Source organism: Lonchura striata, chromosome 2 (assembly GCF_046129695.1).
Source record: "Lonchura striata isolate bLonStr1 chromosome 2, bLonStr1.mat, whole genome shotgun sequence".
Taxonomy (NCBI): Eukaryota; Metazoa; Chordata; class Aves; order Passeriformes; family Estrildidae; genus Lonchura; species Lonchura striata.
In genome coordinates this window covers 67,376,450-67,389,382 of record NC_134604.1, presented here as the reverse complement: position 1 = coordinate 67,389,382, position 12,933 = coordinate 67,376,450, and the positions used below count along the sequence as shown (strand labels likewise).

Below are 12,933 nucleotides of genomic sequence, written 5' to 3'. Positions count from 1 at the left end.
TTAATTAGTAGTCATCAGCCTCTTATCTTGAAGGCTGAATCACTGTCCATTACTGGAATTGCTAGCTTCTCCCACAAGAGAAGCTAGTGGGAGATCTAGTTCTCCCACAAGAAATTAGGCTTTTTAATCCATTGTTTCCTAAATGGTCATGCTTGAGCTGTCACTTTTTGAACTACCCGGAGGTAATAAACATTTTGTCTGTCATATTGACATTTCCTCTGAGTTGAGGAAGACTTGATGGGTTGGTGAATGTATCTTTAAAATCGAATAATCAATAGTTCTTTTGAAATTGTACTTCTGAAGTAGACATGGACAACTTGGTATGAAGCTGTCATTCCCAGCCCTTCAGTAAGACACAGAAAACATCAATAATACCTGAATTTGTTGCCTTTTTTTTAGCCGCTGCATAAAAGTCTGGATCCAAGCAATTTTGAGCACCTCATTACGCCATTGGTTACTATTGGCCATATAGCCATGCTTGCACCTGACCAATTTGCTGCTCCCTTGAAATCTTTGGTTGCTACTTTTATTGTTAAAGATTTGCTAATGAATGATAGGGTGAGTATTTTTAAAATCTTATATAAAGAGTATGCTTTTTCTCTAGTATCATACTCAGCAAGTCCTTGGGAGAATATTTGGCATGCTGATTCTGCTTTTTGTATATGGTTGTCTATTGATTTCCTTATGTAGTTTGACTCCATTCAAAACCCATGGTACAGGTAAGGAGAGTTCTACTAATTTGGGAATCTTAAAAAAGTGATGAGCTGCGTAGCACAACATTTCATCACTCATGACGTGGGGAAAATTATGTTTTCACTCTGTTTCTTGAGCGAGTTATGATTTTTAGGAATTATATTACATTTGAAATTAAAATATGCTATTTAAATGGAAGATTGAATTTCAGTTTTTTGAACAATTTTGTATGGATTCTAAAGTGATTATGAAGTAAAAAAAGGAACTCATGCATTGTTTGAAATTGCTAAAGGGAAGATACACTGTCTAAAACAGTAAAATGTGAGTGAGGTTCCAATCTACTGGATATGGAAAAACTGTTATTTTTCAAAGCAGTGGTTGTTATGCCCTAAAGGAATAGTTTTCAGGTAACAACAACAACCAGTCCCTTTATTAATCTTAAATAGGCTGATCCTTGGATAGTGAGATATCTCATTTCTGCAGCGGTTACTTCTGGAAGGTACAGGAGGCATACAGCTGACCAGGGAGTGCTGCTGTATTGTTTCCAGAAGCAAACAGAAAAGAGGAGATTACAAGTTTCACTGAAGAGTAACTGTACTATAACAAATGTAACATTTTGTTTAGCTTCCGGGAAAGAAGACAACAAAACTTTGGGTCCCAGATGAAGAAGTGTCTCCTGAAACCCTTGTTAAAGTGAGTAGCATGTACTATGTTTTCTTGTCTATTATGTTTATAATACTTAAAAAGGATTTGTTCTTGGGAACATATTTTTAATTATTATTTTATGCATAAATTTGCATACACACTTCATTAAGTTTTTATATAAGCTCTTTATAGGTGTAGTTTTGTTTTCTGACACTTGACTGTGATGATAGCTGGATTACTTAAAGTAAAATTATTTTTCCCCTCCTCTTCAGTGTAGGAGATGAATAGTATATAAATTTTAAGTATTTCCTTTTTCTGTTGAATTTTTATGCCATTCCAAGAAACTTTCAGTGTTGTTTTGGAAGAAGAAAAATTAGGTTTGGATTTGTCAGCTTCCTCAAATGAATAAATCTGTTATATTGTGTATTTTTCTATGTTTGCAGTGTGTGTTAGATAAAAACCTGGATTTAAGAAAAAAATCACTTAAAAATGGTTGGGGGTTTGTTTTGATACTTAAAAGTGTCATCTCAAGCTTTTTCTTATTTTGGAGTAAGTGTAATACATTTTCTGTACTCGGTAAGAGATGCTGTCAGTCAATTTTTCAATGAATTAGAAATAGACTCACAATGTGGAAAATCTTTTTCTGTATTTGGTTTTTAAATGCCCTTCGGAACAGGCATAGATTTTGCTTTCACTTCTTTCAGGATGAGATGCTTGTCTTTTATAGTATGCTCTATTTTATATTAGTTGTTTAGTTTCTAATGTCTTCTGAGTCTTGTGGCTCTGGTTTTAAAAAGTCCTTTGCCTTCTCTCAAAATTGTTAAGCACTTCCCAGCAAACCTTCTTTTCTGCTAGCTTAGTAAGTACTTTGTTTTGCAGTATGGTACAGAACATATTACTGGAAAGTCTTGGCTTTTTTTGAAGTTGATTTGTTGCTTTTAGTTTTGACTCCACAAAGGATATTTTTCGTATTTGTTCAACTCCATAGTTACACAGTATACTCCAAAAATTCTTAAAAGAATGCACCTTTGTTTTAATTTAATGAGATGCTAATTTTAAATAGACATTATTTCATTTGAGTGATTACATATGTAACTTGAAGTAGTAAATATTGTTTTTCTTACTATTTTAAATGATTTGTGAAGCTGTAATAACTCTCTAAAATGTACTTTTATGTTGATAAAACTTATCATACATTTGGCTATTTGGAAGAGAATTAATCTGCAGATATTCTTAAGGCAATTTGCAGTTGAAGCCAAGCCTGAAAACTGTAAGAAGAATTTATTTGCAGGTGAAAATTGATTTGCAAATTGAATTAATATTTATTACTACTGCAGAGCTTAAACTTAATGTGTGCTTCAGACCATGCCATTAGTTTATAAATTATTTCTCTCTGATAGTGTACTTTCCTTCACTCTGGTTTTACAAGGCTCTTTTTCATTTTGTAACATTATTATGTATCTATGGGGGACTTTAAAACTAGCAAGTTGGTGTATGAAGGTGGGAAGGACTGCTGAAAACTAAATTGTCCGGTCTAGCAGATGTAGAGTGAAACAGGATAACCTTAGTTTTGGGTGCTAAACCTTCTATGAAAGGATCTCTGCAGAGAAATGTTTCAGTACAGTATTAACTATGAATTGGATTAATGATTGTATGGGTTAAATGCCTGGCCTAGGAATTCCAGTCTGAGTTCTAAAGCAATTGTCTGTCTTAGCAGTGACCTGTAATGTGTACTGTGCACCATGCAGTGGATTGAGACTTGTGTAGTAGCAATGATATTTCTTTTTTCTTTCATATCATTGGAATATAAGGTTTTTAATACTTTTTCTCTAACTATGCTCAAAGTGGGCTTTGCTTCATTTTCCACTGCTGCACAAACTTGCAGCCTTTGTGGCTCTGAAACCTCAAGCAGTAGAAACCTTTGCCAGCTGCTGCCATAATGGTGATGTAGTAGGAAGACAAGTGTTGTCTTTGATATGTCTGTGTCTCATTTTCACTTTCTTTTCATGTGTGAAATAATTTTTCATCTCGGAGGAGAAATCTAGGCTCATGGAACACAAATTGAAGCAAGAACGTCAGACTGAATATAAGGAAAAGCCTGTGAACAGTCAGACAGTGCAAGAGGTTGCAGGTTTGCCAAAAGAGCCTGTGCAGTATTCATTCTTGGAGGGCTTTCAACGCCACAGTGCATAAAACTGAGACCAGTGTGGTGTGATTTCATAGCTGACCTTTCTTTGAGCAGGAGATTGAACTGGAAACCTCCTAACACTCCGTCCAGCTGGAATTATCTTTTAATAGCTAGACTATTTGGTTGCAAAGGGAGATTTTAAAAGATAACTGCAGTCCAAACTCATGTTTAATGAAGTCTTTGGATAATCAGTAGTAGTGACTAGGGGAATTCTCATGCCCTGTACTAATTTCATGGGAATGCTTAATTCTGAATGGTTGCTGGAATGTCATCATATCATTAACACCAGCAAAGAAATAGGGAAACTAATGGGGTCAGACAAAAATTCTGAAGGAGGTGGGACTAGGACTTGACTATATGGAAGGAAGACTGGAATAGGTGTGGATAACAAAACTGGGGAAAAGACATTATGGAGGGAATTACTAGAAGCCAAGATTGAAACTGAAATTGGTCAGGGGACAAGGTAATACCTGTATCTGTTCCCTGGCTGAATGTGTCATTTATTTGAAGACCAAGAAGAGCTGTCATATTTCCATCCTCCCAACAAATGGGAGGCACTAATGTTTCCAAGTCCTGGTTATGACATGAAACTGAATTTGTGAGCTATAAAAAAATCTAATGCTATTCTTATTGTATTACAATTATTATATTGGTTTTGATGCTATTAAAATCTTATGGTGGATACTTAGAGCTGTTCCAGTGGAAGACCCTTTGAAAGTGAGGGCAAGACAAATTCTGCACCTCAGACTCCATTTGCATTTTGAGTTCAGGAGTGACAGACATCCTACAGCTCACTGGTGCTACCCAATTAGGTGGAGCAAGTGGACTACAGTCCTAAAAACTCACGTAGAAGTGGTAGTCCTAGAACTGAGATCTGACAGGACCAGTTTGGTTAGTTCATTTCAAGGAGTAGATCAATTATACTATGATAAATTTAATTTGTTGATATTGTCAATGTTTATATAAAAGTTACTAGAATTGCTTTTCCCACTAATGAGAATATTTGAAGTTACCATGTATGAAAAGCTTTTGGGTTTTGATCTTCAGAGTTCAGTATTTTGTTTTGGTTTGTTATTTTTTTTTCCCCCCAAAGGATACCTATGTGATTTAGATGAACATTTTCATTTTACTGTAAGAAGACACTCTTTTTTGTTTTGTTTATTGTCTCTGCTGTCACATGAAAGGAAAATGAAAGGATAAAGGAATTCAAATACTAAAACAAACTTAATCTCAAAATTAATGTTTTATTTTCACTAAAGAAATGTGAAATTATTCAGTGTTTCATGGTAGTTGCTGGATTCTGCATACTGGCAGAAGCTAGCCCCAAAACACTTGATGTTTCCATTGGCAAAGCCAAGTTATCCCTCCCTGACTTTGAGACTTTTCTTTAAATAGCTGTGAAAAAAGTATTCTTTACCAGGGTAAGTTACTTATTCTTTACCAGGATAAGTAGTTAAGATTGCTGCTCTTAACAGTCAAGATGTCTATTAAGTGTTTTTTCAAGTATGTGTCTTAAATTTAAACTCAAATATAACATAGATAAATAGAGAGTATATACAGGGCACAGGAATTTAACGCCAAGGTCATGGGTTCATTCACTGGGCTTGTTGATCCTTGTGTGTCCCTTCTGACTCAGAATATTCTGTGAATTATAGGAATATATAAAGATGAAAATGTGTTCTGCTTTTTGATCCAGTAACATTTTCTTAGTAAATATAAACTGTTTAGCCCATTTCACAGTATTTAATGGATGTAAGCTTGATTAAGAAAATGTTTTCAAAGGACAAAATGTGTGTGATTGCTTATAGAAGAAGCAGCTCAAACTTTGACTGAAGGTATAATTTTTATTTGCTGTAATACATGCTTGAGACTTTCAGTGAAAAGTTGCTGTCTAGTGAGAGTATGTCTGTTTATCTTTCAATATTTAAATGATGTTTTGCAGTCCTGACAGACATATGTTTGTACCAGCAAAAAGTAGTTGGGGAAAAATACTGTGTGATTAAATTAAAGATTATTTTTACAATGAAGCTTATGATATGATTTGACATTTTGGTATATTATTTTTTTTTTCAGATCCAGGCCATCAAGATGATGGTTCGATGGTTGCTAGGAATGAAGAACAACCACAGCAAGTCAGGTACTTCTACTCTGAGATTGCTAACAACAATATTACACAGTGATGGAGATTTAACAGAGCAGGGGAAAATAAGGTATGTAACAGATGGTAATGTTTTCATGTCTGTGATGAAGGAGTGAGGGGAGAGTTTTAATTGAAGTAGTGTGTAAATTATTCTGCTAGACTGCTTAACAATTTATACATTTTATTTCATAAGATGTGATAGTAAGCTTGGCTGGTTCCTATGTAAGTTTGCTGAGTCTCAGGTTTTGTAACACTGTACACACAGCTGAATTTTAGGCTTAATATTCTTGCTTTTATTTATCCCTTCAATAGGTCATTACTCATATAGCAGGAATAAACTGTGCAACTTCCTCCTTCCCACTGAAAACTGGTTTTAATTTTTTATGCAGCTTGCTGTTCCTGGTGTACCAATTGCTGTGTATGCCAAATGCTGATAGGTGGGCTTTCTAATAAAGAATAATAGTGTGTTGTATAAACCAGGTGGAAATACTTAGTACATAGGACACTTCTGCTTGGAGGCAAACCTTGAGGTCTCTAGAAGTAAAAGCAAGAAGGAAATGTGTAAACAGGATTAAATCTCTAAATAATTTGCTTTTTAGGTGACTGTTAGACAACTTGTTTTTCTGGGTATCTTCTTAATCCTCTGTGGTAGGAAAAGTGACAAGTTGTCAGTTGCTATTTCCTGCTAAACACTGAAAATTTATGTCTACAAAAACCATCAAGGGCTTGGGTAGATTGTGCCAGTATGCTTAAAAAGGTTCTGATTTTCAGGTAGAGCTAATGTTATACAGTAGTTATGCAGATAGAACCATACTGTGTGCACAAAATTGCAAACCTGAAAGCTGTCTAGTATATTATCTTTGTAGCAACTGTAGTCTGTCCTAAAGTTCTTTGTAAACAATTGTTTTATAGTTTTAAGTTCTGTAATGTGACTATTCATGGCAATTGCCAGGGAGTTGAGTGGCAGTAATTTAGCTTTTCAGCATGACCACTTGGAGCACATGGTTGGCTTATGCAGTAGTTACTGAACAGATCGGTTCTGTGGACCCTGTGTGTTTTCATGTTTGGACTGATGATTCCTTACTGTGCATGTTTCAGAAATTTAATTTTCCCACTCCTTTACTACTCAAAGTAATTATATAAAGTAGAAACTTTATAGAAGGATATGATCAGTTCTCCATTTTTAAATAAAGTTAATAGAGGGCTAGGGAGGGATCCTTTCAGGGTAGGGAGAAAGCTGCAGTGACATGTGATGTTGCTGTGGAGCTTGGAGCTCTGCCTGGGGATGGTTGCTGAGCCAATGGAGAGCTTATGGGTGAAGTTTGAAGAGCAGATTGCTCTGGGAAACATCATGGTGAGTGTCTGCTGTTGGACCCCTGACCAGGAAGAGTATGAGGCCTTTAAACAGCTGGAAACAACCTAATGTATGCAGTCTTTGGCCTTTGTGGGAAAATTCAACCTCTCTGATATCTGCTGTAAGAGCAACACAGCAGTGCATAACAATCCAGGGCAGCATCAATGACAACTTTTGACACAACTGGTAGAGGACATAATGAGAAGAGGCTCTCTGCTGGATCTCATACTTGTCAACAAAGAGGGGCTTACTGGGGATGTGAAGGTTGAAGGCAGCCTTGGCTGTAATGACCCTATGATGGTGAAGTTCAAAATCCTGAGGGCAAAAAGGGGGTCAGAAGGAAGATTGGACTGGACTTCAGGAGAACAGTCTTGGGTCTCTACAAGAATGTGCTTGTAGGGTCCCAGTGGATAAGGCCTGGAGGGAAGAGAGGCCTAAGAAAGCCGATTACCTAGTATTCAGAAATCACCCCTCAGTACTCAAGAGTAAAGTGATCACAGCATAAAAGCAGATGGATACTTCAGCAAGCTGTACCTGGATGAGCAGGGTGCTCCTGGCAAAATTCAAACACAAAAAGAGGGATTGAGAACAGTCCTGATGAGTAGTATGTGGGGACAATGGTGGATGAAAGTGTGGACATGAGCTGACAATGTGTGCTTACATTCCAGAAAGCCAGCTGTTTTCTGGGCCACATCAAAAGAAGCGTGACTAGCAGGTCTAGGGATTTGATTCTGCCTCTTCAGCTCACTCTGGGGGTGAGACCCTATGCCAAAGTACTGCATCCAGCTCTGTGGTTCTCAGCACAGGAAACACATGGACCTGGTGGAGCATGTTCAGAGAAGGGTCTCAAAACAATCAGAGGGCTGGAACACTTTTATGAGGAAAGGCTCCTCACAAAATGAAGAGTGAAAGGCTCTTCATAAAATGAGTGAATCTGAGTTCTTGAGCCTGGAAAAGGGTCTAGGGAGACCTTATTGTGATCTGTGTCATTACTTAAAGGGAGCCTGTAGTTAGAAGGAAGATGTTTTTGTATGGTAAGGGTGATGAAACACTGAAACCGCTCAGGGTGGTAATAGCTGCTCCATCCCTGGAAACATTCAAGGTCAAGTTGGACATGCCTCCAAATACCTGCTCATTGTAGGGAGCTGGACTAGATGAACTTTAACTGGCCTTTCTGGCCCCAGCTATTCTATGGTTGCATGAGGTATACAGAAGGAGGAAGCAGAAATGGGTAATCTGGCAGGAATACAGGGAACACCATCTGAGATACAGTTAGGAAAGCCAAATCCCAACTGGGATAAAATCTAGTGAGAAGTGACAAAGGTACCAGAAGAGCTTTTCTAAGTAAGTGACAAAAGGAAGACTAGGTATGTGCATCCACTGCTGAATGAGGCAAGAGCCCTGTTGACAGGACATGTAGTAATTATTTTGTGATTCTCACTGTTGCTTTTCAGGAAAGCTCCAAACTGGTAGAAGGGCCAGTCTGTTGTCTCTGTGTAAGCAGTACTGCTTACATTAACAATTACTCTCAAAACCTGAAGCAGAGGAGATGATATTTCAGGCCTGTTAGTTCTGCATGGAACTTGCTGACACTTCCTGACCTTTGTTCTTCACCCATTGAATGCAATAAGGATATCTTCTTTCTGACAATGCTTACTGTGTCCCTTCTGTGCAAACCTGATACTGCTCCTTCTGACTTGGAGCAGGCTTTGAAAAGAGTAAAATTGTCCATTCAGTACAGAACATAACCTTTTAGATTGTACTTGATGTGAGGTCATTTTGTGTGAGTCAGTTTTATTGTTCATGGCTTGCACTTGTCTTTTAAACAGTGTTTAATAATCTGCTAAACATAATTGAATTAAGTAAAAGTGGCAGAGCTCAGGAGCCTTTGATGCTGTTGAGGCCATCAGTCATGTTGTAATCTTCTCAGTATTGTTGCCCTTATCAACCCTAAAAGTGACTCTGCCCCTATGCCTCGTGAAATCTACACACTCTACCTTTCAGTGACAGTGTAAGGGATTTTTTTTTTTTTTTTTAACTTCAAAGCATTGTTCAGCCTGAAGTGTCAGGTGAAGGCAAGGTCCCATTTGGACAACAAATCCCTTCTATTGCTCATCCTTCACACTTTGAAGTAGTAGGATTGTTGACTTTCTTGAGTTGCTTACAAATTAACAACTGATTTCTTCAACATGTTAATCGTGTGTAGGTTCAATTCACCAGTCTTGAATTTTTTAAATATCTAATTTTATCAATAAACAGTATCTCAATTGTCCTTTCCAAGTCTTTCTTTTTAATTTTATAAGTCATAAATAGTCCTACAAAATTCAAGATTATACAAATTTTCTGCCTGTGGTTAGGCAGAGCAGCTAGGTTTAATCTTGCATATCTTTGTAGTAGGATTTTGATTTTAGTCTATACTAAGCATAAAATAAGTATATCAGAGGAAATAAGTGTAAAATAAAAATAAGTGTATCAGAGGATGCTAGAAGTTGCTGAAAGTATTGATATTAGATATGAAGTTGAATTGAGATTTTCTTGAAATGCCATTGCATTTTTTCACAAACCAATGCTCACCAAGAGAAAAATTATTAAAAACCTTTTGGAGTTTAGAATGTCATAGTTCTGTGCTATAGAAAATTTGCTACACATCTGATAAACAACATTTGCAGTGGTTGCTGAAAGGACAAAAGGACATTTTGCTATTGTCTTAAAATAAAATTCACTTAGTCATGTATTACAGTGTCTAATTAATCTTAATTTATGTTGGCCTGAAGCATGGATTTTGAGCTAGAAAAGTTTGGCAACTTTGGGGACGAGAAATGGACTGGCTACTTCTTTGGAAGGACTCTCCTGCTGAAGGGGGACCAGCAAGCTGAACAGAAGTATCTTACTTCTAGATGTGGTCTCTGAGGGGCAGTATGGCCTGTCCTGGCCCCAGTGTACAGCTAGAACTGTTTCACACCTATGTGGAACTTTTAGGAAGTTGGATGGAAAATTTTTATAGCTAGGTTGGGACCAGGTAATGGTAAGTGGGAATAGGCTGTAAAATGTGGTGCCATGAAAATCATTTTGGGTTTGAAATTGCTTCTGCTAGCATGGGGGTGGCTAAGTTCCCAGAAACTTCTTTCCTTTGAAGTACTTGTTTTTCCGTTGATGCAAACTTTATTAGATTTAGTGAAGTTAAATAATTACATAATTTTTAAACTAATTAATCTTCACAATCCATGTGCTTGTTTTTCAGTAAACCTGACATGTCTCGCTTGAGGCTGGCTGCAGGGAATGCTATTGTGAAGTTGGCACAAGAACCTTGTTACCACGAAATCATCACCTTAGAACAATACCAGCTGTGTGCACTAGCCATAAATGTAAGGAAATTTGTTGGGAGTTGTGGTTATCAGCAGATGTACGAGTATATGGTTGTGTTTTCAGTATGTTATTTCTGTGAATCTGGTTTTATGCTAAATATTCACCTTTGGCATGAAATGATTTCTCCATTACATAATCCTGAAAACTCACTGTGGATGAGAATTAGATCTGTAGTACTGGGCTGTCCATTATGGGAAGTACTGGGCTGTCCATTGGGAGAATACTTAGAGTAGTCAAATGTTAGAATACTGAGAAACTAAGAAATGCAGTATGCATTTAAGTAATATCCCAGCTGCATTATAACATTACTAGAAGTTAAAATGAGATTATGTAAAGTATGTTGAACTGTGGTGAAAACAGTCACTTTGGTTTCTCAGTACTTGGGTACAATACATTTGGAATGCAGAGGTCTGCAAAAATAATTAGCATTTTTCAAATATTAGAAATAGGAAGATATTCCTTAGCAGATGCTGAAATTTTCATTCTTAACTTCTGCCTATGAACACATAGTAAGGAAATAATTCTCAAATTGTAGGTAGAGGTATAGAAACCCTCTCTATATCTGGTTTATAGGCTTAGCAAATTGTACAGAAATTGATTCATACCCCAAGAGTAAGGTGGTCATGAAGAGACTTCTGTTGGTGTTATTTGTGTAGCTGCTGGTATTCTCCTGGCTTTCCAGAAGTCAAGAAATCCTCTGAAATGCCATTTTAGATCTTAATTCCTGTGTCCAGCTATAAGTTGCGACCCATTTTAAATATCAGAAGACAATAAACTGGCATTTAATGTTAGAAAACAGAGTATGGCTTCTGTGTGGATATTGTTCACTTTTGTACAGAGTATATTTTTTAGTTTAAAAAATTGCTTCAAGTTGGTTTCAGTTAGGCTAGAAAAATCATCCCTGTACCAGACTAAGACAGTCCCTATTTTTAACTATGTTTATGTGGATTTTAAGCTTCTGTGATCCTATGAAAAGGAGCCCTTACTCAGTTCCCAAATGCTATGAAAAACAAGAGAAATGGAACAAAGCTTTAAACTACTTAAGCAGATGAAATCTAGCAAAACTACACCAAGAATTCAGTGGTAACAACTGGAGGTCTTTACGCCCAAAGCAAAGTCTGCTACTTTTCAGCCATCCTATTCCAAAACTGAATAGAAATGTTAGTCTTGTCCCAAAATGAGTTGTAACGATTTTTACAGTTCATAAAAAAATTAGTTGAGACAAAGATAGGCACTCAGTGTAATGACAAATAAGTTCTGTCTCTGCTCTGGAAAGGATACTCAAGCTGAATAATGTCATGCCAAACTAGCACTGCCAATGTAGTGTTTGCATGTTCTGTTTTCTTGTGAACCCAGTGATCAAAATCTGTTAATTTCTTAAGTAATTTCCCTCCTGTGGCAAATCTTTATTGCAAATGTTAACCTTGTAGTTCCTATCAGAATTTTGCTTTTTCATTGTTTTGATATTCTTATCAGTCTGTTAAGCCTCCACTGTCTCTCATTTTATCACTTATTTTCCAGCTATAACAATCTTTGTGGATATTCTAATAGATGTGTTGTCACCTTTATGTTTAACACTTATCTTCCTTGAATTTTCAAAAGGGAATTTTGAGAGATAAGATTCTAATTAGGATATGATAGGGTTCTCAACATTTGTAAACCAGTTAGTATCACATTTTGCTGTAGCGTTATAGCATACTTTGGACCGGAACGAGCCCATGAAGATCATCTCATTAAACTCCCTTGCTGTGATCAGGGACACCTTCCACTAGACCAGGTTGCTCAAAGTCCCATCCAGCCCGGCCCTGAACATCTCCAATGATGGGGTGCTCACAAGTTTTCTGGGCAACCTGTTCCAGTGTTCTGCCACCCTCATGGTAAAAAATCTTTTCCCTATGTCCAATCTAAGACTCACCTCTTTCAGTTTAAAACCCTTGCTCCAGAGTGGGACACAGCACTCCATATTGGGGTCCCATGAGAGCAGAGTAGATATTGAGAATCCCCTTTCTGACCCGGCTGGCCACTTTTCCTTCTGATGCAGCCCAGGATGGGGTTATCTTTCTGGGTGGCGAGCTCATGTCTAGTTTTTTATCCACAAGTGACCCCAGTCCTCTGCAGGACTGCTCTCAATCACTTCATTCCTCAGCCTGTATGGATACTGAGAGTTGTCTGGAGCCAGGTACAGGACCTTGCCCTTGGGGCTCTTGAACCTCCTGATGTTTCCCTGGGCCCAATCCTTAAGCCTGTCAAGGTTCCTCTGGATGGCAGCCCTTCCCTCCAGTGCATCAACTGCACCGCTTGGCTTGGTGTTATCCATGGGCTTGCTGAGGGATGTTGTCAGCTCTCCTATCTGTGTAATTAACAAAGATGAACAATGCTGGCCCCTGCTGAGCACACCAGTTGTTACTGATCTCCATTTGGACATTGATTTTTTTTTTTTTGACCGCAATCCTTTGGACATGTCCATCCAGCCAGTTTTTTACCAGTTGAGTAGTCCATCTCTGAAACCCATATCGCTCCAATTTAGAGACAGCAATGTTGTATATA

At 37.5% G+C, this 12,933-nt stretch overlaps 1 protein-coding gene across 3 annotated transcripts in view; it reads left to right on the top strand.

Annotated features, from left to right (window-relative positions):
- Positions 1-12,933, top strand: part of PDS5B (PDS5 cohesin associated factor B) — a 106,087-nt gene that overhangs the window by 62,037 nt on the left and 31,117 nt on the right. For all 3 annotated transcript variants that reach the window (XM_021541936.3, XM_021541934.3, XM_021541935.3), the window contains exons 21-24: positions 400-558; positions 1,318-1,386; positions 5,600-5,736; positions 10,262-10,385. In XM_021541936.3, the coding sequence (XP_021397611.1) occupies positions 400-558; positions 1,318-1,386; positions 5,600-5,736; positions 10,262-10,385 (489 nt within the window). The remainder of the gene's footprint in view (positions 1-399; positions 559-1,317; positions 1,387-5,599; positions 5,737-10,261; positions 10,386-12,933) is intronic.